Genomic DNA, 24,162 nt, shown 5'->3' with positions numbered 1-24,162 from the left:
GAGATGGTAACGTAACAAGGAATGCAGACAGCCTAAAGAAGCTGAGAAAATCTGGCTGACAACCAGCAAGTAAACTGGTGGTTCTTAAAATCACTTGAACTGAATTTGGCCAACAATCATGGATCGTGGACAAAGGCCTTCCTTTGTCTGTCTTGTTCACTATTATAATTCCAGAACCTCTCAATTTCACATCTCACTTGTAAAATTAATGAATGAATGCATTATATTTCTGTTTTTGTAAATTGTTTTTTAATATCACATGTACAGGGGTTTTAGGAGTTTTTTTTTTTTCTCTTATGAGATGATTCCATTTTTCTTGATTTGTGGGAGCTGGAAGTTCTGTATTAAATTTGTAGTATTGGTAGGATGAGAAATTTATTTTATAGGAAGAAAGAAATTCACCAAAGTGGGTTATTTGAAATAAAAAGAATTAATTTAGTAAAATAAGCAAAACACTGTATTGTTCACCTAATTAAAGAGAAGAAACATGAAGAAGTGTGAAAAAAAAATTGCCCATCTACTCTGCTGCAGGATTGGAAAAAACCAAGAATGTAGAAGGACTCTGATTATTTGGAGTCAAAGTTTTATTACAGATTGAAGCATCACTCCTGGTTTCAGGGAGGAGTGTAGAATGAGTTTGTGCAATAAATGAAGTCACAAGGGGAGAGGTATATATTATTTATGAAAAACTTAAATTGAGTCCAAATGCTAAAGAGCTTCTGGGATACTGAAGAACTGTGGTTTCTTCCACTCTTTAGGTACAATTGTTTGCCTACAAATCAAGCAGTTAAGCTTCCACTGCTGTGCTCTTCCCATCAGATTGCTCTCTGAAAAGATCACATGTCCTGGAAATGGGAGACACCCATTCTTACATTGGCTAGTGGGTTTGGGCTTGAACAAATGTAGCAGGCTGCTGCTCACCCTGCTGTCTCTAGGGTCGGGGAGCCCACCCAAACCAGCAGTGGGGAGCATAGCAACTTAAAGTAAACACTTAATTAATTTTTATTGAGTTAAAATTCAAAAATCAAGGGGCTGCTTCTGTGTTGGTTTTTACATTTTGCTTAGTAGTCAATGAGCTATTTCAATTAACAAAGCTTGGCCTTTTTTCACACAGAAAACCTTTTTCTCCTTATATTTTTGTGGCTACAGATTCCTCATTTCCCCCATTATATATTGTTCTCTCTTTTTATAATTTCTCTTTTTTATTACTCTGTTGTTATTAGATATCCTGCACTTGTCATTCTGTTTATTTTCCTCTGATTTTGTTTATTTCTTCATTGGATTCTTTCTTCTGTGTTATAGGAAAATAGCTGAACTTTTTCATGTGTTTCTCTACGTTTTCTGTAATATTCTATATCTATTGTGGTTTTGCATTTCAGTCATGACTTTTAAAATTTTATGTTATTTCTCTTTCATGGCCACCTCTTCAAATTTCTTGGATTCATTATATCCAACAATATTTTTTAGAACATTAACTAGAATTTTGGAAAAATTCTTCTGTTTTGGCATTAATTCCACCTCACAAGAGAATACATGCTTTGATTCCTCAGTGCAGTCCTGACAGTTTCGTCTGTAGTACCTATTTTTCAGAAGGAATGAAGCATTTACCCTATTCATCTTCATAGAAGGAGATTATTGAAGGTGAAGACAGTTTTCTTACAAGACTGTGCAGATTTTGGTCAGATCCAGACAAAAGTAAAGGCTTAGTCATTTGGTGCACTTCCCAGGACCACTGATAAAATAAAATGTACAACCACCCTCTCCCCACACCCAACTCTTGGTTTCTTCTCTCTAGGGTACATGATACATACATTTTTTCAGGTCTGTTCCTCTTATTCCCAGGGAAGGGACTCTGGGGAGTTTAAACTTGAGATATTTCCTTCAATCAGATCTTTTAGTTACTCGAATATGTCATTGTTGCCCTTTCCACAATGATGCACAATTTTTTAAAAAATTTCCTTTATGTTCATGATATTGTCAATGACAATTTAGCAAGGTTTGAAGCAAGGGATGAATGAGTGACATCTACACATATCATCAATTCATTTTGAAACTAGGACAAGATTTCAGACTTTGATTTATCATAAATATTCCTTTCTTTTAATGTGTGCATGTATTTAAAACCAAATATTTCAGTTTCCTTCTGCAGTTCTTACATTCTTAACCTAAACTACTTGGACTGAAACACTGCTACCCAAAGTGCTCAAGATTCTCCTAATTGGGAGTCCATGGAGACCAAGGAATTCCAAGGGGTGTTTCTTCATAAATGGGCCCTTAAAAACTATGTAATATTTAAGTGTATGTTTTATATTCAAGTGTATTAAAAACAAGTTCTAAAGTATTTAGCAGATTCTTGGAAGTGTCCTTGACTCCAAGTGTCCTGGCTATACCTACTGTGGTTTTACATTTCAGTCATGACTTTTTAAATTTTATGTTATTTTGAGTCTAGTTACCAGTTTTAGAATATTGTTAATGTATACTTGTTGAAATGGCTGAGCCATAAAATAAACTTCAAAATTTTCACCATCTTTATGCTCTTCTCTGATTGCTCCTGCCTATTCACATCAGCGGTGCCTTTTACTTTTAACTAGATAGAATTAGGTGTCCATCTTTTACCAATAATATCGAGAAAGATTCCTGTATTGCAATGTACTTATTGCTGCTGAACCTGAATAATTAAGTGAAAAGGCTGCTCCTTAGACAATCTTTTACTTCTCTGCTGGTTGTGAGATTCACTTGTATCATAACAGTTGTAATCAATTGAGCTTCCCACTGCAAATGAAGCTGCTGGTCAAAGTACAGGAAGTTCTTTCTTTTAAAAAAATGGATTTATCAATTAATAAAATATATCTCATATGATACAGTGCATCTCACAAAATTGTCTCACCCTCTCTTAAAAATTTAATATTAGCAGAGCAAAGCTGCTTTTTGATTATTTTCCAAAACAACACTACTTCAATGTTTGTACACAATGAATATGCTAATCAGGTATATACAATGCCTGTAAGTATTCATGAAAATATTTGTACAACCTGAATTTATAGATCACCTGTCAAATTTATTGAAAAGGGGTCCTGTAGCATTCAGTAGATTCTTAAAAAGAGCCTTGCCACTAAAGAGTTTAGTTATCTCTGTTCCTTATTGATACACCTTCACAATACTGCTAATTTATATTTTTATAAATGGCTGAACTATTTCTATGGCTATACCACTTAAATGGCTATACTGTTAACTTTAAATTCTTCCTTTTTTATGCTTTTCTCTGATGCCTAAATCAAATCATTTAGATGGGGAAAAGAGAACATCCCAATTCATGTAATTATTGTAGCTAATATGTTTCAGATTTTAATCTGTGTTTTTCTGAGTTGGCCAATATTTAAGTAAGTACTCAAGCACCTAAATTCTTTTGGCTTAATACTATATTTATGGTTGTCACATATGAAATGTATATTATAATAATCACCTTTGGTGAGAATAAAGATATCTTACTATTTACTACCTAAGTAGGACTTAAGTTCTTCAACATATGATTAAAATATTACAAATCACTTTATTTCTATTTTACTGTTGGCAGTTTGTAAATGATCATGGCTTTTTTTTCTGCATGTTCTGTTCTTACCTTCTCCAGAAACAGGTGACACTGACTCAGAAACCTGTGGACACTAAGAATTCTAGCTTTGAAATTAGGCTTCAGTAGCTCCACAGATCAATCCAGTCATGATAATTTTAAAGAAAATTCATGCTAGTGATTCTTTTATTTAACATTTAATGTGATTTTTGAAAACATCACTTGAATAAGACAGAAATCATTTTATTGGATGTGTACTTCCAAATGTTTAGGTGGAGGTTTCTAAACAAAGGTTCTTTACCTAAAACAAATGTGTGCTATTTCCAGGGTGACAGACAATAGCTGTAACAATGCTTGGTTTTTTTGAACGGCTCCAAATTTTTAAAAGATAAGAGGAAATAATATGCCCAGCTCACTGAAAGAGGAATTTACTTAAGTGGAACATAATTATCCAAGTAAGACCTTGTAGCTGAGACTTGGGAGGGTTAATGGTGCTGCTGATAATTGAAATGCACAGAATTTGTAGAGTACTTATTTGCTTTCTGAAGAGGTCAGTGTACGTTCCTCCTGTACATTCTTCTCCTTGATGTCTGTATGATAGCCAGATAAAAGGACTTCTAAGTATCTCAGAATAATGGAAATAAAGGTGTGACCTTTTATAAAACCCTAAGTGCTTACAAGCTTTTAGTTTTGCCTCACCTGAAAGGCAGGACTTCCTGTGACTTAGCTTTTTAAATATTTCAGGTCAACATAACAAAACTGACTCTGAGGAAAGAGTGCCACCTACTGAATCAAATTTCCTGGGTTCCCTCCAAGGGCTGGTCTTGCAGCTTTAGAATTGTCCTAATATACTTTACTGTGAGAAATAATGGTATTGCAGTGCCATGCATGAAATACTATGTTTCTCACTTCAGGCACCTTATTTTAATGATCCAGAACTCACATCTACAAATTAACTATTTCATTCATAAACTTTTCATTTGTTTTAAAAAGTACTATACAAAGACTGAACAAATCTAACCTTCGTGTGAAGGAAATGTCCAAAAGAAATGCCTGCACGTCTCTCTTTATTGTCAAAGGAACCACAAGGGGGAGCTAGCATGTAACTTCTTCTGGGGCAGGAGAGTTGAGGTTTCAGAATTAATTGAACCCTTTTATTTTGGGCTAAGTCTGGAGAAGCTATAAATACACCATTTGGAATTTATGAAGTTCAAAATAATTTTCTCAGAATTATATCTTGTACTATGTAACCCAACTTTCCTTCTTAAATACATGTTAACTAATACATTAGGTATAAATTTTTCCTCTGAATATTCCTGTTTCTAAATGGTCTTTATCCAAGTACTCTAAACACAAGCACACACACACACACAGCTTATTTGAGCCACTCCAAGTAACCTTCAATTATAATCTTAAATATAAAAATCTTAAATTAACTTTTAAATTTGTTTCAATACTTTAAAATAAACATCCTGAAATATGTGTCACTGTTCTAAAGTTGATAATTGGCAACAAATTTATGAATATTTCCTTCTGATTTACATACTTAGAAATACATGTAAAATACATGGATGCCAGTTGGAAATTCACTTAATTTATTGTGGGAATTTCAAATTAATACAACCTGTATGTTTTAGTTGAGTTAATCCTATAACTTTTACTTTTGGCTATTCATTGGGAACTTTCTATGTGTGAGACGAGTACACATTTATGTGTATATGTTACCGTATTGTAATACAACAGACACATATAATACAGAAAAATATTAAATTGTTTCCTGATGGGAATTTTTCTAATAGCAAGATTTAATAATTTTAAAAAACATTTAGAAAAAAATTAGCATTCAATTTAAAATAGTGTTTATTTCTGGAGATATTTCACACTTTTTTGTTCTTATGTAGGAGAGAATTAGTTCTTAAAACTTTAAGAATTATGTAATATTTTCCCTGAAGCTTAAAAATTATAGTTAATTTACATTGCTTACTGTACTTCATATTTATCATAAGAAGAAAAGGTATGTTGTAGTGGTTTTCCTATTAGTGGTGTCAATTTGTCATTTGTTGAAAGAAAAAGCTGTGATTAAGAGTCAGCAAATGCCAAATAGCAGTGTGATAGAGGTGAGCCACTGCTATCTCCAAAAGATGATGGGAACTAGGAGAATTAGCTGTGATGAAATACTATAATTTATTTTGAGATTTATACAAGTTACATTAACCTCTTGTATTTATTATATCTAAAACAGTTTAACTGTTAAATTTATTTTTGAAAGTCCTCTGTCAATGAGTAAAAATATATGAAACTAGGTAGTCAAATAAGGGTAAAAATAATGGAGAAGGAAATAGTGGAAAGAGACTTTTTAATTCATATATACAGTAGCTGTGTTGAAAACATCAGCATGTTTTCAAGAATATAGCAAGCAGGATAAGTATTTGAAGAATGTTCCAAGTGCTGCCATAATGACTCCATGCATAAACTCTCAAAACTACAACTGCAACTTGTAAATATGGATTTTAAAGAGTCTCTCAGAAACAAAATTTAAGATTTAAATAACAAGATTTCATAAAAAAGCACCTTTAAGATTATTTCTTAGAATAACAATGATATTCTTCAGTTATTGATTTAATGCAGTAGTATTAGTTTTTTTAGTTTGTAAAAATAGACCTGAATATTTCTCTGAAGTTATTCTAACATAATGATTAATTTATCTTAAAACCCACCTAGACTAGCATAGTATCTTATTAATGTTATGTTTAAGTCTTTCTGAGTACTTTTTCCCAATGAGTGCACATACACCTATATTTTCTATTAAATCACAAAATCTTTGGATGTTCATGTATAATATTAGTGTAAGTTGAAACTATCATTGGTAATTATATTTCATGATTATAAACCAGTCTCTTAAGGAATGTGAGATTGTAAGTATTTTTAGTTATGCACAACACTACATTCTTCATAGATTCCTCAGCTAGGTCTTATAGGTCCACAGCCTAGTATGGTATAAAAACCAATATTTATATAATCTCTTTTCAAAAATAAGCTCAATATTTTAATCATAATCAGAAACAAATTCCTCAATAATTTTATCACAAACAGAAAAAATATTTGGAGAAAAGGATAGGATTTATGAAATGGTTAAATATTAGCAGCAATTGTAGTTTAAAAAGTTAAAGGGAATCCAAACAATTGGAAATATCAATTGGTCCATTTCCTGTGTCAATAAAATAGAGATGAGATATAAAGATAAAAGTTAATTATTTGGTGTACTTGTCAGTCTTTACCAAGAGAACTCAACACTATAAATTAAAGTATAGTAAGATACCTGATAAGATCTTCTAGCTTCCTCTGGCCGACTACCACAGGAGTATTCACATAAACTTGGTAGTTCTCTATCTATACACTAGGGGGTGGTGTGACATAATTACTCTGGAGGGGTGGAGGGCAAACCGATGTCTGAGGATGTATTTATCACTGGACTCTTCTTAGAAAACACTGTATTTCTCCCCTCATTTGCATAACAGCACATCTAGTTAAAGTTAATCAAACCATATTACCCTTCCCTTGAAATTCTTTAATTCTCTTGTTTTTATCTAATCATAAACCTCAAGTAAGGATATTTTATGACTTCCCTTGAATTAGTAAATAATGCAAAAAAAAACTATGAATTTGTTGTATTAAGAAAGTAATGATAATAAATGAGTGTGTAATCACTACCTCATTACCTTTATTTAAGCTGGCTAATGCTTTTAAAGTTTCAAACTTTAGCTTCCAAGATAATTGTGTTGGGACAGAGATTATAACCAAAACAATGAAAAGGTAAAGTTTCATTAGGCAGTATGGTTAGGCCCTTAGCAAAACAACTCAGATTGCTAAAGCTCTAGTTCAACTGTTTAGCAAAAATGACAAACTACATATTTAGAAAATACAAGACTTTAGGACTTTTTTTTTTCATATTTTTAAGAATTATGAGATTGTAAGTATTGATAGTTATTATGCACAACACTACGTTCTTCTAGATTTCTCACCTAGGTCTCATATGTCCATAGCCTACTATGGTATAAAAACCAACAGGATCTTTACACTAAAAAAAAAAGTGAATAAAAGGAAAAAAATTACAAGACATTTTAGGATATTAAGGTCGTATAAAGAGTTTCTCTTTGAATTTTTAAATGATTAAAGATATCTTAAGGGAGTGTAAAATTTTGGGTCCAGACGAGACTGCAAAGTCAGACTACAGGTTGTCTCATTTAATCTTCCAGGAAATAGCTTCTTTATCCAAATCTTTAAAAAATTATTCAAACAACAATCACCAGAACTTTCTTGTAATTGGTTTGGATTTAATTTTCTTGAAAATTAATTTTCATGAAATTCTGAATGATTCATGTTACAGACTTGTACTGGTCATTGACAATTTATAAATGGCAACTTAACTTTAGTATTTATGAATTGTGATCACTACTGTAGCAATCAAAACACTCACCTTTTCTATTTCAATATTTCAATTTTCTTTTTCCTTCTTAACTCTTTCCCAGGGTGGCTGGATCACTCGAACAAACCAGTCCTTGCTTGCGGATGTTTGTGATAATAGTTTGGGAAGAAAGAATCTCTGAGATTAGGAAGTGGGAGAAATAAAGGAACCAGGAGCCTGTGTGTGTGTGTGTGTGTGTGTGTGTGTGTGTTGGGTTGTATTAGAAAAAGTCTTAGCAGATCTCCCACTCATCTGCCCTCCCTTTTACATTCTATGCATGGGAGCTTGGCAAGTGTGGTTATGAAGTCCTATTTGGTCCTGAAATTCTATTCAAATTGCCATATGGAACTTTAAAAACAATATTGAGGTGAGCAAAACACTAAAATTATCGTAAACATTTGTGTATTTGTGTGACTGCTTTCCTCGAATCTGGGCTGAGATGCGGGTGACTGAAAAGGGCCCTAAATATTATTTAAACAGATATCGAGTTTTAACAAGCTATAAAGCTTGAATTGACAGGAAATCTTTCTCCTTAAAGGAGAGGCGCTTTTCCTCTGGGGAGACACGACTGCTCTTTCACTGGGCTTCTGCTTTTCTTCTGAAACTCTTTCATAATCAAGTGACTTTCCTTGCATGGGTGCCTGGGGACAGCTGATTTTTCTCCGAGGATAAAGAAAGTTACATATTGATTGCTGTTGCTCGTGGTGTGTTTGCACCAGCTCTGGCATAAGCGGGCGCGCTAGCGCATTCTCGCATTCACACACATTCACTGAAATACTCATCACACCCCCCAGAAACACAGACGCACACACTTAGAACACATGCTCACACACACACACACACACAGCAGGCACGCACACACACATTTTTCTGCACCACATTCAGATACGTCCACGCGCAGCCAATCTGCACTTCCCTTGGCGTGAGTGTATGGTGTGTGTGTGTGTGTGTGTATGTGTGTACAGAATCCCAAGTGGAAGACAGCAGCTACCTTATTCTGCAAGCACGCTGCGATTCCAGTTTCCTGTGTATATCGAACAAAAAATTTAAATCGCTGTCAAACTTTTTTTTCTTTTAATTCTCTCTTTTCCAGAGGAAGACGATGGAGGAGCTTCTCCCAGTAGTTGAAGACTCAGAAGACCTGGCGGCGAGGCCCTGGGCACCGCCGCCAGAGCCGAGCGCCAGGCTGGGCTAGCCGGGCTGGTCCGCAATCTAACTGATCTAATCAATGACTCTGAGGAGCTGGGGATCCTGGCCCCGCCCCCACCAGTCTCTTCTCCGCTTTCCATTGGGCGCAGAATGAGGAGGCAGGGCCTTGTTCAGCAAGTGGATTGGCTGGCAGGGAATCAGTATCAATGTTTAAGCGGCGGCGTGAGGTGAATAGAGTCAGTCAGCAAGAGGCGCTTGGAGAGAGCTGGGGCTGCGAGCCCTGCGGATGCGGCAGCGCGGAGGGAAGCTGGGGAGACGCTACTCCAACTGTTGAATTTTCACCTTTCATTTCCTCCGATGCTTTGCTTGCGGAGATGGATTTATTTGCTTTGAAATCCGCACGTCTTCCGCAAGATGTGAGCTGATCCTGACAGGCACCATTAAAAGAGACCACCAGTGAACGAAAGGAGGAAAAAAAAAAAAGCACAACCCTCCACAACGGACTGCACAATTAACTATGCACACCGGTGCTGGACTTTGTGAATAGAGAACACAGAGGAAAATCGTGACTATGATGCGAGGCTAAGCCGGGCACAGTCACTGGAATCCTGTGGTTTTTTTTTTTTTCCTTCTTCTTTTCACACAGGACTCTGAAAGATTTGGGGTTTCCTCACGCCTAACCAAAAGAAAATATATATATATTTTAAATAAATAAATAAACAAATAAATATACCTAGCAAAACAGACGCCTTGTTTTCCGGAGCCTCGGACTCCAGCAGAAAGAGGTAGAGTAAAAGTGCTGCTGGATTCAGCCTTCCCTTCCTCTTTCCCTCCACCCCTTCTCTCGATTTTTTTTTTCTTTTCTCCAAAACCTGAATCTGGCATTTCTTTCTATAGAGTGAGTCAGAGAAAGCGTTAGGAAGAAGCCGCAACTCATGTCTGTGAAGGGAGGACGGTGAGGCGAGAGTGAATACGATTCGTTCCACTGCTTCTGACTCATCGGGCAGATCGGAACACCTGCATTTCTGGATGTGTCATACCCGAGGCGCCTCGAGAACCTGAAATACTGTGCAGGCAGACCTGCGCCTGACCTCCCCGCCCCGGGGTGGGCGCCCCTGGCCGGGCCGCCGCGGCCGCAGCTCCTCACCCCCCACCCCCACCCCTGCCTCCTCCCGGCGCCCAGAGAGACTGTGTGAGAGCGAAGACTGCAGAATGCATCACGCCAAACCTTGATGTTGTTTCTTTCATCCAGTCCACTCCTACTATAATTTTTTTTTGAAAAAAAAAAAACCCCGCACTCTATTCGCTTCAAATATTCACCACTTTTATTCCTCGCCAAGGTTTTCCTTCCTCGATGAAGAGGACTGGGAGGCAGGGCCACTGGAAGGAGAGACTGAATAGAAAGAAAAGAGAGGCACTTGACAGCCGAGCCCTGTGAATGCAGAGACTGTTTCCCTGCTAGCGAGAGACAGGCAGAGTGTGTGCGCGAGTCCTGGGAGGGTGGCTCCCCTTCCTTTTTATTCCGCCTCCCCCTCCCCCTTCAAATCTGCACATCCAACCATGAGTTGCCTGTTGATTTCCTTTCGCCTGGGAAGACGAGCAAACTGGAATTAAACTGCATCGAGAGAAGTCCTTGCTCGCGCGGACAGAATGGGATGGTAGCGGCGGCGACAGGCTTGGCCGAGAGAAATCAGAGTGTCTACGAGCGGAGGCGGGGATATTGCTCTCTATTCCCCCTCCCAGTAGACTCACACCGCAAGCGCTGATCAGGCTGTGTGGCTTTCTTGACTTCGAGGGAGAGCCTTTTCCGAGGAAGAGAGGGAGGAGCCTGGTGGAGGGAGGAAACTACAAATCGGGACACTAGCTCTTTGCGCTGCATTTCCTCCCCTCCCTTTGGCTGCTCGGAAAGGAGAGAGAAAAAAAATACGCTGGGCTGGGAGATGCAGTCTGCCGCCGCTGTTGCCTCAGCCAGCAGAGCAAGATTAGATCTCTAAATGCAGCAAAAGACTGCCTGAAAACAGACTAGCCCGCGAAGCAAGCAGACATTTCGCAGGGCTCCGCGGAGGAGTTAATATATATATATCTGACTCTCTCTCCATCGCTTCTCATCCCCATCAATTTCAGCACAGGAGGCGAAAAACAAGTAAGGATTTCACTTTCCTATCTGCCTGGAGACACACCTCCCCGCTCCCTCCCCCACCCGCTGTGAGGAGTATTCCGGAGGCAACCGCCGCCGAGTGAATTTGCAGCGCCCTAGCGCGAGCGAGGAAAACCTACGGATTCTGGATTCTTTAGCTCATCCATCATCCCTCCTGGACGCTATTTCCTTCTCATCGCCTGCCTCACCCCTCAAGTTTGAGTCGCCCGAAGTCCGGGCCGGAGAGACAAAGCCCCAGGCTCGACCCCAGCCGCAGGGCGCCTCCGCCTCGTTCGGTGCCCCTGCGGCTCCGCTGCGCCGCTGCTTCTCGCCCAGTGCGGATGCTGTAGATCAACAGGTTCGGGGAACTTGAGCGGAATAAGGAGAGACCGCCCGGTGCCGCAGTCGGGGAGCGGAGGGAAGAAAGGACCCACAGACTTGTGACTCGCTTCGCGCACGCACTCTGCATCCGAGCCCCAGGCTGGCGCGCGCCCACTCCCTCGCCCCTCCAGTCCCGCTGCTCCTGCCCCCACCCCACCGGTCTGGGATGTACCTTTCCATTTGTTGCTGTTTCCTCCTGTGGGCCCCTGCCCTGACACTCAAAAACCTCAACTACTCAGTGCCGGAGGAGCAAGGGGCCGGCACGGTGATCGGTAACATCGGCAAGGATGCTCGACTGCAGCCTGGGCTTCCGCCCGCAGAGCGCGGCGGCGGCGGCGGCGGCGGCGGCGGCGGCGGCGGCGGGCGCAGCAAGTCGGGTAGCTATCGGGTGCTGGAGAACTCCGCGCCGCACCTGCTGGACGTGGACGCCGACAGCGGTCTCCTCTACACCAAGCAGCGCATCGACCGCGAGTCCCTTTGCCGCCACAACGCCAAGTGCCAGCTGTCCCTCGAAGTGTTCGCCAACGACAAGGAAATCTGCATGATCAAGGTGGAGATCCAGGACATCAACGACAATGCACCCTCCTTCCCTTCGGACCAGATCGAGATGGACATTTCAGAGAATGCGGCCCCCGGCACGCGATTCCCCCTCACCAGCGCCCACGACCCGGACGCCGGCGAGAACGGGCTCCGCACCTATCTGCTCACGCGCGATGACCACGGCCTTTTCGCGCTGGACGTCAAGTCCCGCGGCGACGGCACCAAGTTCCCAGAGCTGGTTATTCAGAAGGCACTAGACCGCGAGCAGCAAAACCACCACACGCTAGTGCTGACCGCCCTGGACGGCGGCGAGCCGCCGCGGTCAGCCACAGTGCAGATCAACGTGAAGGTGATCGACTCGAACGACAACAGCCCTGTCTTCGAGGCGCCCTCCTACCTGGTGGAACTGCCCGAGAACGCCCCGCTGGGCACCGTGGTCATTGATCTGAACGCCACCGACGCCGACGAGGGTCCCAACGGGGAAGTGCTCTACTCTTTCAGCAGCTATGTGCCCGACCGCGTGCGGGAGCTCTTCTCCATCGACCCCAAGACCGGCCTGATCCGTGTCAAGGGCAACCTGGACTATGAAGAGAATGGGATGTTGGAGATCGACGTGCAGGCCCGAGACCTGGGGCCCAACCCCATCCCGGCCCACTGCAAGGTCACTGTCAAGCTCATCGACCGCAACGACAACGCGCCGTCCATCGGTTTCGTCTCCGTGCGCCAGGGGGCGCTGAGCGAGGCCGCCCCGCCCGGCACTGTCATCGCCCTGGTGCGGGTCACTGACCGGGACTCGGGCAAGAACGGGCAGCTGCAGTGCCGGGTCCTGGGCGGAGGGGGTCCGGGAGGCGGCGGCGGCCTGGGCGGCCCGGGAGGGTCCGTGCCCTTCAAGCTTGAGGAGAATTACGACAACTTCTACACGGTGGTGACTGACCGCCCGCTGGACCGCGAGACACAGGACGAATATAACGTGACAATCGTGGCGCGGGACGGCGGCTCGCCTCCACTCAACTCCACCAAGTCGTTCGCTGTCAAGATTCTGGATGAGAACGACAACCCTCCTCGTTTCACCAAGGGGCTCTACGTGCTGCAGGTGCACGAGAACAACATCCCAGGCGAGTACCTGGGCTCCGTGCTCGCCCAGGACCCCGACCTGGGCCAAAACGGCACGGTGTCCTACTCCATCCTGCCCTCGCACATCGGCGACGTGTCCATCTACACCTACGTATCCGTGAACCCCACCAACGGGGCCATCTACGCCCTGCGCTCCTTTAACTATGAGCAGACCAAGGCGTTTGAGTTCAAGGTGCTTGCTAAGGACTCGGGGGCGCCCGCGCACTTGGAGAGCAACGCAACTGTGAGGGTAACAGTGCTAGACGTGAATGACAACGCGCCGGTGATCGTGCTGCCCACGCTGCAAAACGACACGGCTGAGCTGCAAGTGCCGCGGAACGCCGGCCTGGGCTACCTGGTGAGCACAGTACGCGCCCTGGACAGCGACTTCGGCGAGAGCGGCCGCCTCACCTACGAAATCGTAGATGGGAACGACGACCACCTGTTTGAAATCGATCCGTCCAGCGGCGAGATCCGCACGCTGCACCCCTTCTGGGAGGACGTGACGCCAGTGGTTGAGCTGGTAGTGAAGGTGACCGACCACGGCAAGCCCACCCTGTCCGCGGTGGCCAAGCTCATCATCCGCTCGGTGAGCGGCTCCTTGCCCGAGGGGGTTCCCCGGGTGAATGGCGAGCAGCACCACTGGGACATGTCGCTGCCGCTCATCGTAACTCTCAGCACTATTTCCATCATTCTCCTAGCGGCCATGATCACCATCGCCGTCAAGTGTAAGCGCGAGAACAAGGAGATCCGCACTTACAACTGCCGCATCGCCGAGTACAGCCACCCGCAGCTGGGCGGGGGCAAGGGCAAGAAGAAAAAGATCAACAAAAATGATATCATGCTGGTGCAGAGCGAGGTGGAGGAGAGGAACGCCATGAACGTCATGAACGTGGTGAGCAGCCCCTCCCTCGCCACCTCCCCCATGTACTTCGACTACCAAACCCGCCTGCCCCTCAGCTCGCCGCGGTCGGAGGTTATGTACCTCAAACCCGCCTCCAACAACCTGACTGTCCCCCAGGGGCACGCGGGCTGTCACACCAGCTTCACCGGACCAGGGACTAATGCGAGCGAGACCCCGGCCACTCGGATGTCCATAATTCAGGTAGGAGACTTTTAGCGTAACTGGGACTTTATTGCTGGTGTTGGAGCTGTCCTGAAACCTTTGCAACAGGACAAGCCACACTGGCAGCAGCAGAGAGAGGGGAAATTTTTTAAGTGAAAATGGTTTACACTTTTGCCACTATGTGTACAACATATTCTATACATAACCCCTTCCATGTAAATAGCCTAAAATCTATAAGATGTAAATGTCTTACTTTTTGTGGCATTTTAAAGTTTATTTTTACAGGTTTAAAAATGTTAGCAGAGTTCAGTATTCATAGTTTATTTTACTTTATTTTTATTTGTTGGTCTGCATTTCTTTCCATCACAAAGGATTCTCAGAGTACAAAAAAAAATTGTTTTAGTTAATTCACTTTAAAGGTGTTTAATTCCATATTAAAAAATCTGATGTCAAAAATGAAAGAAATGTGTACCCAAATATTAAGAAGTTAACCACTTCCAGGGAAAAATGGCAAATCATTCAGAATTCCAGAGCCTGAATTAATTTAAGCTAAGTTTTATGCCCCTGCCCCCCAAGTCACTGTTTTGTTTAAAAACTGTTTTAAAGGACTTGAATCTTACTTATTCTCCAGCTGAACCTGCTGCTTTATAAACCTATGCAGTAGCATAGTTTAAACTTTTAAAATGTGAACTATGATCTGAAGCTCTTACAAATGTTTGAATAAACATAGGCTCTGGATAATGACTAGTAACTATGAAAAACTTATATTTATTTTGTCCTGTGGTTTTCCTGATATGTCCTTTGGAGTTATTAAAGAACAGAGTCACAGACTCATTTTGTGATTTTGAAAACAGGAGACTGAATTGCACTAAAGACACTTAATTGCCAAAAAGAATTCCAGGATGCATTTAGTTTGCATACTGAGTTTTTCCAGTATACCTAGGTGATGTTTAAGGTATATGAGACAGTATAATCCAAAGTTACTAATAAATGAGGGAAGAAAAGCCTAAATGATTTCATGAACATAGATTCTAACAATAGCAGGTGACTATTATGTCTTGTCACTGCTTAGTATCTTTTATTCACTATTGAGTTGTGTCAGAGAAAAACTTAATTCTTCCTTATTATGAATGCTGTTGCTACAAATTACTCTGGATGAACAGTACTTGAAATCCAAAATTGAGTTTAACTCAAAGTGACACTTTGGGAGGAAGATTAGTTTGGGGCAAATGAAAATGATTTGTTCATAATTTTATGCTTGGAAAGCAAATAACGTTTAATGACACTTGACTCAGCAATGTTTTTATTATTAAAATGCAATAGGAAATTTAATAATCTTATCCTCTCTAACATGATAAGTGCAAAAATACTAAAATTGAGTGAAACATATTTTCTTATAATAGTATAATGTCCTTGTAAAACAGATTCTTGTACTTGATGCCACTAAGGTATCAAATGTAGTACTAAATCCCACTTTTGCAGTGTTTACTATATAGTAGTAATCATGATTTTTTTGAGATCTTTATAAAACTGGACACGAAATTCCTCCCTTAAAAAACCTATGATTTCTATGAAATTCTTTCTGTGATTGTGTAAAACTGATATTTATGATAATCTCTGTAGAGGGAGGCATGTGAAAACATATAATTACAGATCTTTTACAGTCATTTTATAAATACACATATGTTATGTATCTTTCTTATATTTTTACCATTGATAATTACAAAGATACCACTGAGGGTTAATGCTTAATCTTCCACTTCAAATGCAATGAGTTGGATTCTTATTTAGGTTCCAGTAAAAATGAACTTGGTGCAGTAGAATTTTCAGCAAGCCTGATTCCTTGGTCAGATTAGTAAGGAACAGTCCTGAATCAAACATCCTGAAGAGTTTGAGGGACAGGGGTGCCTCTACTGTGCACCATGCTGTCTCGAAGCTGTTCATTGCTCCAGGGATGGGTGATGATGGTGGTCATGATGATGATGATTCCTCTCATTAGCAGTAAAACTTACACCAAAGCAAATCATACACACATGAAAGGAGAGAGATAATTTAAACAGAGAACAAAGGACAAACTTCCTTGCCAATCCCTTCTTCTAGAATTTCTTCTGGAAAATAAATCTATGCTATAAAGACCGAGGAAAAGTTTAAAGTTCTCGAAATTGTTTTGAAAGTGACTCAATTTCCAATATTGCTCCTGCTATGGAAATATCCCATCAAGTGTGTTTATTGGTATGTGTATTTACAAGCTTGCTGAGGAAACACACTATTAATCTCACGTGTATTTCTGGAGGTAGAGTCTTAATCCACAGAGTACACTCGGAGTAGCAGCTACTAGGTCTGCTTTATCTTTTATTTTCCAGCATTTGTATGTGTGTGTCCTGTTTAGAAGGTAGAATGTATTTCTCATGATGGAATGAAAAGAGTCTTCTACAGTTGTTTTGAGATACACTGATAAAGACTGGTGATAGGAAATTTAGAAACTTCAGTATTTGTAAGACTCATGTTATAGCTCAAATTAAGATTTAAATATCCAAAGATTTTGTGTGAGACACAGGGTCTAAAATTTCAAGGTTAAGATCTGTAGGTTCTTTGGCATAAGAGTATTTTTATTGAATATGGATGCAGAGCAATCATGTAGGAACAGTGTAGAAACAATGGTTTGTGAGAAGAGATTTTATTTCAGGTTTGCTTCAAGTCGTTCAGTCAAAGTCAAGCCAGTCTACGAAGTTTTTAAACAATAGACTAGTGATTAAAATATCCTCAATAGTGTGGATCATAATACAGTGTTGTTATAACAAAATATTTTATTCATTTTAAAGCTATAAAATAGATTTTTAAAAACAAGAGCACAGATTTTGTGGTAGGTAAGGCAAATAGATTGTTGTCCATATTTATACAAGCACTTTTCAAAGGAATAATTTCCATGTGGATTATTTCATATGTTAACATGAGAACCTAAAATCAAATAGAGATCACTACTACTACTGTCACACGTAACTTCCAACTTATACTTATCAAGAACTATTTGTTCAGTCTTAGGGTAACTTCTCAACAGGTGTTTTCAACGAAGGCCTGGCTGAGACGTGGGAGGAGGCTAGGGACTGCTTGCTGGTGGGAGAATTTCCAGTCTTGTTTGAACATCTGTGTTTTCAGACTTTTTGTAGCACTACCACAAGTCATTTTAATATGCTTTCATAGAAGAAAATATATTGAGCCAGCAGAATAAGATCTACTAAAATAAATTTTTAAAAGGAATACATTCTTATGAAGTATTTTATAGTTCAATCTCAAAAGATTCACATTAAGTTTGACTTTAGACTGCTGGGAAGAGAAAATCCTCTTGATATACGTGCATGGCCTTTTCAATAAAAGAAAATTAAACACATGGCAAATACTTACAGTCAATCCAAATATATAAAAATGAGATTGAGGCATAGAGGACTAAAGTTTCATAATGTAGACACTAAACTCAGTATTTTATAATGAAAGGTGAATGAAAAAGTGTATCTTTACTAGCAACATTATCCACAGTCTGCCTTTATTGCCACTTCTCTATTAAAAAATTGTTGTAAGCATAGTTGGTACACAAAATTATATTGGCTTTAGATATATAAATAGTGGTTCAACAGTTACATACATTATGAAATGCTCACCACCATATGTATAGTTACAAACTGTCACCATACAAAGATACTACAATATTACTGACAATATTCCCTATGCTGTGTTACAGGGACTCAGATGAGATCCCAAGATTGTGATTTTCAAAACCCTATATTCCTGTCTGTTAGTGATTTCAGTAACAAACACAAAGCATGTCAACAACTTCTTCATTTATAATTGTGAAGACATTTTTCTTCAGTGTCATTCTAAGATGGCATACTTTGATGTTACATGCATTCGTTTCCATAAACTTTATATATATATATATATATATATATCTCTATTTATAGTGGTTATGGTGAGCTGAGTAGGAAAGGCATATCCCTTTCTTGTCTTGCTTGCAGGAGTGTCTTGTCCACTTGTCTGTTTCTTAAAGATTTTTTAAAGATGTACCGATTAAATTAAATCATATTTTAAATTAACGAGTACACAATTATAAACACTTTTTTTCTGTTTAACCACATATTAAAAGTAGTACAAATAACCACAGTTGAAAAGATAGTCAGCTATTAAAGTGTTTTGAGTGTCTTTGGAGAAGAGTAAAAAGAAATTATCATCATTCTAAATATATTGCTACTGTTATTCTTAGTTTTGTGTGCACCCATGAAAATCTCAGCTCCAGTATAAATCTGTGTGCATTTCTCTAGTTTGGAATAAATGAAAACACAAGAAGTACAATTTTTAAACTATATGCACTAGAAGCCTTCAAATCTTATTTTTAATGTGTTATGTAACTACTCATAAGGTAATAACTTCTTTTAGTTTTTTGTTTTCAATACAATTTCCAAAATGTCAGTTAGGTAAAATGCTTTATCATCCTTACACTGAGATAATTCATCACTGTTTGAAAAATGTAGAACTAAGATAATTTTAAATTTTCCTTGGGTTTGTGAGTCAGATCTATAATTTTACTTGACTTCTCTGAGTTAAAGTTATAATTTAAATAAATACTGTCATATGTATCTACAAGCAGGATTTTGAAATTTTATCCTTGACATCTTCATGTTATTTAAGGCTGATGGTGATCATGAAAAACATCAGACCATAGAAAAGTATGCCCTAAAATTCCTATCACAAGTACTTGGACATATTTTTTAGTCAAGAAAAAAAACTTCCATATTCTAAAACATTATATATTCAGTGTGACTATGTTCCAGCCACCCCCTCAAAAAATCAATCGTATTTTCCAGAAACTTTTCTCTATAAAGTGGAAGTTATACATATTATTCAGTTTTTCATACAGATTTAGGTATGTTAAAATAAATTAATTATTCTTAAAATAATCCCAAATATTATCTTTTTGAAAGGACTAATAAATATACATATTTCAAAAGAGGAAAATCTCAAAAATCTTCATGTAAGTATTTAATACTGTTTAAAAATATATTTATATTTTATCATGTTTCACTGTTACTGTCAAGTTTTGAAAGTCTTCACTGTTAGTGCCGCTTTTGTAAAACAATGCAATAGAAAATACATCTATAAAATAAAAGGTATAAATAAGAAAATATTTTATGTTAAGATCAATAAAGGTTTACATGCATTTATTTCAGTGAAGTTTGACTCTGCCTATACTTATGAAAATGTGCACAATAAAACTTCTCGGCAAAATTAAAGAACATGTATACATGTATAAATGTCTTTATATTTTCCATGTAATGTGTGTAAACATTCAAGCACAAGTATTAGCCCATTATTATACTTATTTACTTCCAGTGCAGTTCTCTTCTTCACACAGATAACTCAAACCTTCATTTTTCTTGAAAATATATTAAAACTTGATGATTTTACTGTTTTAAAGCCTTGAACGCTTTGAAGTTCCTTAAAGTAGAGTCAGGCATTCTAGAGCAGAGAAGGTAAGGAACAACTGTCCTTCAGTGGACAGGTTGGTGTTTATGTAGATTAAGAGAAAAAAAATCTCTCAAGTTTCTGATTCTGTGAAACGCTGGCGGGATGGCTGGAGGCATCGTGAGAACATGCGTTGTGAGCTGATGATGAAACATCAGGAGGAATATGAAGCCACTAGAACTGGGTTCATGCCAGTTAGGAAGTAAAACTTAGGTCCCTTATGCTGAGAAGTCTTGCAATACACTCAATAGTGGGTAAATTCTTACAAATGCACCTGCTAATTATGATATTAGTCATTGCTGCAGAACATATTCCCTGCAGTGATACTTCTGTTTAATAAATCCCACAGGGCATTCTCTTGAAATCATATTTTAGTCAAGCCATTAGGGAAGCTATTTTTTTCTTTTGTATTGAATTCCTTCAACCAATGTATTTGCTAGAGAATGGTATAAAGTTCATTTTGCCTATCAATTTGAAGATAGTGTGACTTCTGCCACCCACCTGCAAAACACTTTTACAGTTCATCCGACCTACACTAATCTATTGTCAACTTACTCTAGTAAAGGAGACGTTGACAAGAATTTCCTTCAATGGCACACAGTATTTTACAGTTAGCCGTAGCCGTCACCACTAGCTTGACAGTGATATATTGCTATCCTTTGGCCTCCTGAAATAAATGATCTATAATAAAGAAGTCCTAAATGACATCAACATTCCCTGCTGTGACTAAGCTTAAGCCTGCTCTTGCTTCCTTGCTACTGCAGAAGTGTAAGTTCAATATCTTTAAGGTAAAGCAGGAAAAAAAAAAAAGACAACAAAATACAGATGCAAAATTTGTGGCTGTGTGGGTGGCATCCTTTACTTGTATGCACTAAGTTCTTCCAGTGGAAGACTGTAAAATTGGTTTCAGACAGTGTTTGAGAGAATCTATTTATATACACGTGACATACTTCTTCTGTTCTGGTCCTAGTGACATTCTGATCACTGGTGTTTGTAGGCCTTGCCCTGGATCTGTTCCAGGCAGTTTTATTGTAGTGAAATGGTTTTTACAGTTCATTGAGCATCTAGCATAACAGCGCTGAATATGATTGGCACGTTTGTATATATTTATTCAAAAAATAAGGCAGCTAAACAGCGTAATTATAGGAAAATGAATCATAACAATAAAAGACCATTTAAGTTAACAAGTTTTGTGATCAAAGGATAAATCTAGGTTGGATAAATGAGATTTTAGATGTAAGTAGTCTATGTAAATAGACTGGTCTGATTAAAGGAATGGAATATATTAAAAATAATTTAATGCTATTAGAAATGCATTTTATTTCAGTCATTTTGAAATATTTAAAGACCTGTGTTGTTGTTTTTTTATGTTTCTATTCAGTAATATAGTCATGACCCATATTTATGTTGGATGAAACATGGGCAAGGTAAAGAAAAAAATAATCTTCTAAGTTTCTGACTGGCTCTGGAATACACCCTTTCTGAATATTTATTATTTTTTAAACTTGCAATATTTTTTATTGATTTTTAATTAGTGGAAGACATTAAAGGGACCATTTAAAGGACAATTTCTTGTTTACTCTCTTTATCAGCTAAAAGCAGCTTTTGTGAGAAATTTGAAAGTGAGAGCATTATAACTCTATTTCAAGTTTTCAAAGTTATACATTCATAATTGTTCTGTATATGTATATATATATGTATTTATACATATATACTGTTTTTAAGAGACACTGGGTACATATTTGTAAGTTATATAAATACATAATGTAGATAATGACTTTATAGTCAGAAAGGTTCTAATGCTCTTTTGATAGCATATATATTTTTAAATAACAGATTAACTTAAAATATAACTAAGAATTTCTTTTCAACAGCTTTGATGCTTTTAGATACATTTTCTTCAGCTTCTTTTGGTGATAATATATTAAAAATGTAATTTAAGAACAGGTCATTAACTGCTATACTTCACAACATTTCTACCTGAATTCTTAATAATCATTGCTAAGCAATGATTGGATTATAAAATACCTAGAATTTTTGTGTCCTCAATTCAATGAAACTCAAATTAAAACATGCACATGTATCTTAAATTGCAGTATCTTACTTTTATAAAGCTGGAATGCAACAGGTATTTTACTGTAGGCAGAAATGGCCACAGGCGCCCATGTATCTTATTCTTACAACCCAATTTTACACCATTAATGTCTTAGATAAATTCTTAAATTTTTATTTATTTGCAATACAAACGCTTGCATCAGTTTTGAAACCTAAGACTATATTTTACACCCTTAAGACATAATATTCCTTTTCAATTCATAGACCTCTAACATGAAAATACCTTTGCTTAAAGTTGTTTTTTTCTTTTTTTTCATGCAGCATATTTTATCGAAGTATACTGAGATTATTTTGGAACTGATAATCAATAGATTTTTTGCTGTTTCACCAGAGCAATTGCATTTGCAGAACTGATACTTATGAGAGCAGTTCATCTATGATCACCATGAGGATTATTGTACCACAGTATAAAGTGGCTAACATGCACTTCTTTCCAACGTCCCCACTTCAGTAGATGAGATGGCAGTATGAAATTAGAATGTTTGGGAAATAATATGCTTAAAATCTCAGCAAAATTTTTTATTAAGGTGTTATTGATATACACTCTTATGTAGGTTTTACATGAAAAACAATGTGGTTACTACATTCACCCATATTATCATATCCCCCCCCATATCCCATTACAGTCACTGTCCATCAGTGTAGTAAGATGCCACAAAGTCACTATTTGCCTTCTCTATGCTACACTGTCTTCCCCATGATTTACCCCACACCATGTGTAAAATCTCAGCAAAATTTACTAAGAAAAAATGTTATGTAGTATATTGGAAAAAAAAATTTTCAAAAGGGGAATTTTTTCACCTCAAACCTGATCATTGCTTAATGATACATCTTTATATAAATATTTGTTATAGAAACTTTCTGAGCAACTTTAAAGGTAATTTGCTTTCATTTCCATAGTTTTGCCAGAAAAAAGCAGAATATTGTTGTAAATGTTGGTGAATTTTATTGCAGTGTCTTCTTGGGGCACAAAATTCTTGCTTTCAATTTTGTTTTTGCAGTTTTTCATTAAAAAAGCCTATCCCAAATCAACTCATTGCATTAAGAATGTTATAAGAAGAATTGTAAGTCATGCAAAATAAAAGATAATCATTTATTATCATTAAATATAGAATTAAAGATTTCATACAAATTTGCCTTCGCATAGTCTCAAAGCAAAACATTTGATTGCATTATTTTTATTATTATTTTAAGCTTTGTGTAACCTTGTGTTAGCTTAATAAATTATTATTTTTTTCCTTTGTTGTTTTAAACCAATGACTAATCTCCTATTTTAATCTTGGTTGATTAAATCAAAATTTCCTGATTTAAAAAGGTTTGGAAATGCACATTGACTCTTACATGGCATGGTATGCCTAAAATATGTTTGCTATTAAAAAAAACAATGAAAATAATGTTGGTGCTAATACATACATCTAAGTGTAGAGTAAGAGAGGATTATTGACAGCAGATATGTATGTGTATGGCAAACATTTTAATAGAACATATAGATTGAAAAACATGTCTGTAACCTTGCACTTTTAGTATTGGCATATACACAGATAATAGTCATTATTAGCTAAATTTCTAGATTGTGACCTCCTAGGAAAGCTGCTATTTGTACCTAGATGATAATAAGTCAGGAAATAAGAGAATTGTCTTATTAACAAATTCCACTCACAGCAATGTGTAAGATATTGGCAAAAATCTATTCTACAGTGTGGCCCTTATTTCAGATGTGCCAATAGCAACAAGTGAAGCAATATGCCTAAAGTGGAGAGAAACTAAAAGACAAGGAATACATTTAAGGAAACTTTTTTTTTTTCTGATTTTGAGCAATAGACTTTTCACGATTTTTTATAATCAAGACAATTACATAGTAATTTGGGTTAGAATGCATGCCCAGTTCCCCATCTCAAAACCCAATTTGTTACCACCTGTGGCTATTTCTATTAAAAAAAAAAGAAACATAATTACTATGAGTCTCAGCAGTCTTAGAGTAAATTTTTGCAATTACAATACCTCCCTTGGGCAGATGTGTGAAAATGGTAGATTAATTCCTGCCAGGATCTTTCTGTTCCTCATGAATTTTTAGGTTTGGTGTCCCCCGCTTATTCGAGTGGCTCTGTTTATTC

General features: G+C 38.3%; 1 protein-coding gene across 3 annotated transcripts in view; it reads left to right on the top strand.

The window, feature by feature from the left end:
• Nucleotides 1-9,343: 9,343 nt before the first annotated feature.
• Nucleotides 9,344-24,162, top strand: part of PCDH17 (protocadherin 17) — a 92,070-nt gene continuing 77,251 nt past the window's right edge. For 2 of the 3 annotated variants that reach the window (XR_012121055.1, XM_037022954.2), the window contains exon 1: nt 9,350-14,458. Coding sequence is in view for 2 of the 3 variants with exons in the window: in XM_037022954.2 (XP_036878849.1) it covers nt 11,867-14,458 (2,592 nt within the window). In the remaining variant the exon portion in view is untranslated. Of the gene's footprint in view, nt 14,459-24,162 lie in introns of all 3 variants that reach the window. The other variant, XM_037022955.2, reaches the window with a different exon arrangement.

This window comes from Manis javanica, chromosome 9, assembly GCF_040802235.1.
Source record: "Manis javanica isolate MJ-LG chromosome 9, MJ_LKY, whole genome shotgun sequence".
Taxonomy (NCBI): Eukaryota; Metazoa; Chordata; class Mammalia; order Pholidota; family Manidae; genus Manis; species Manis javanica.
The sequence above is the reverse complement of the archived record's forward strand: the minus strand, read 5'-3'. Positions and strand labels throughout refer to the sequence as shown.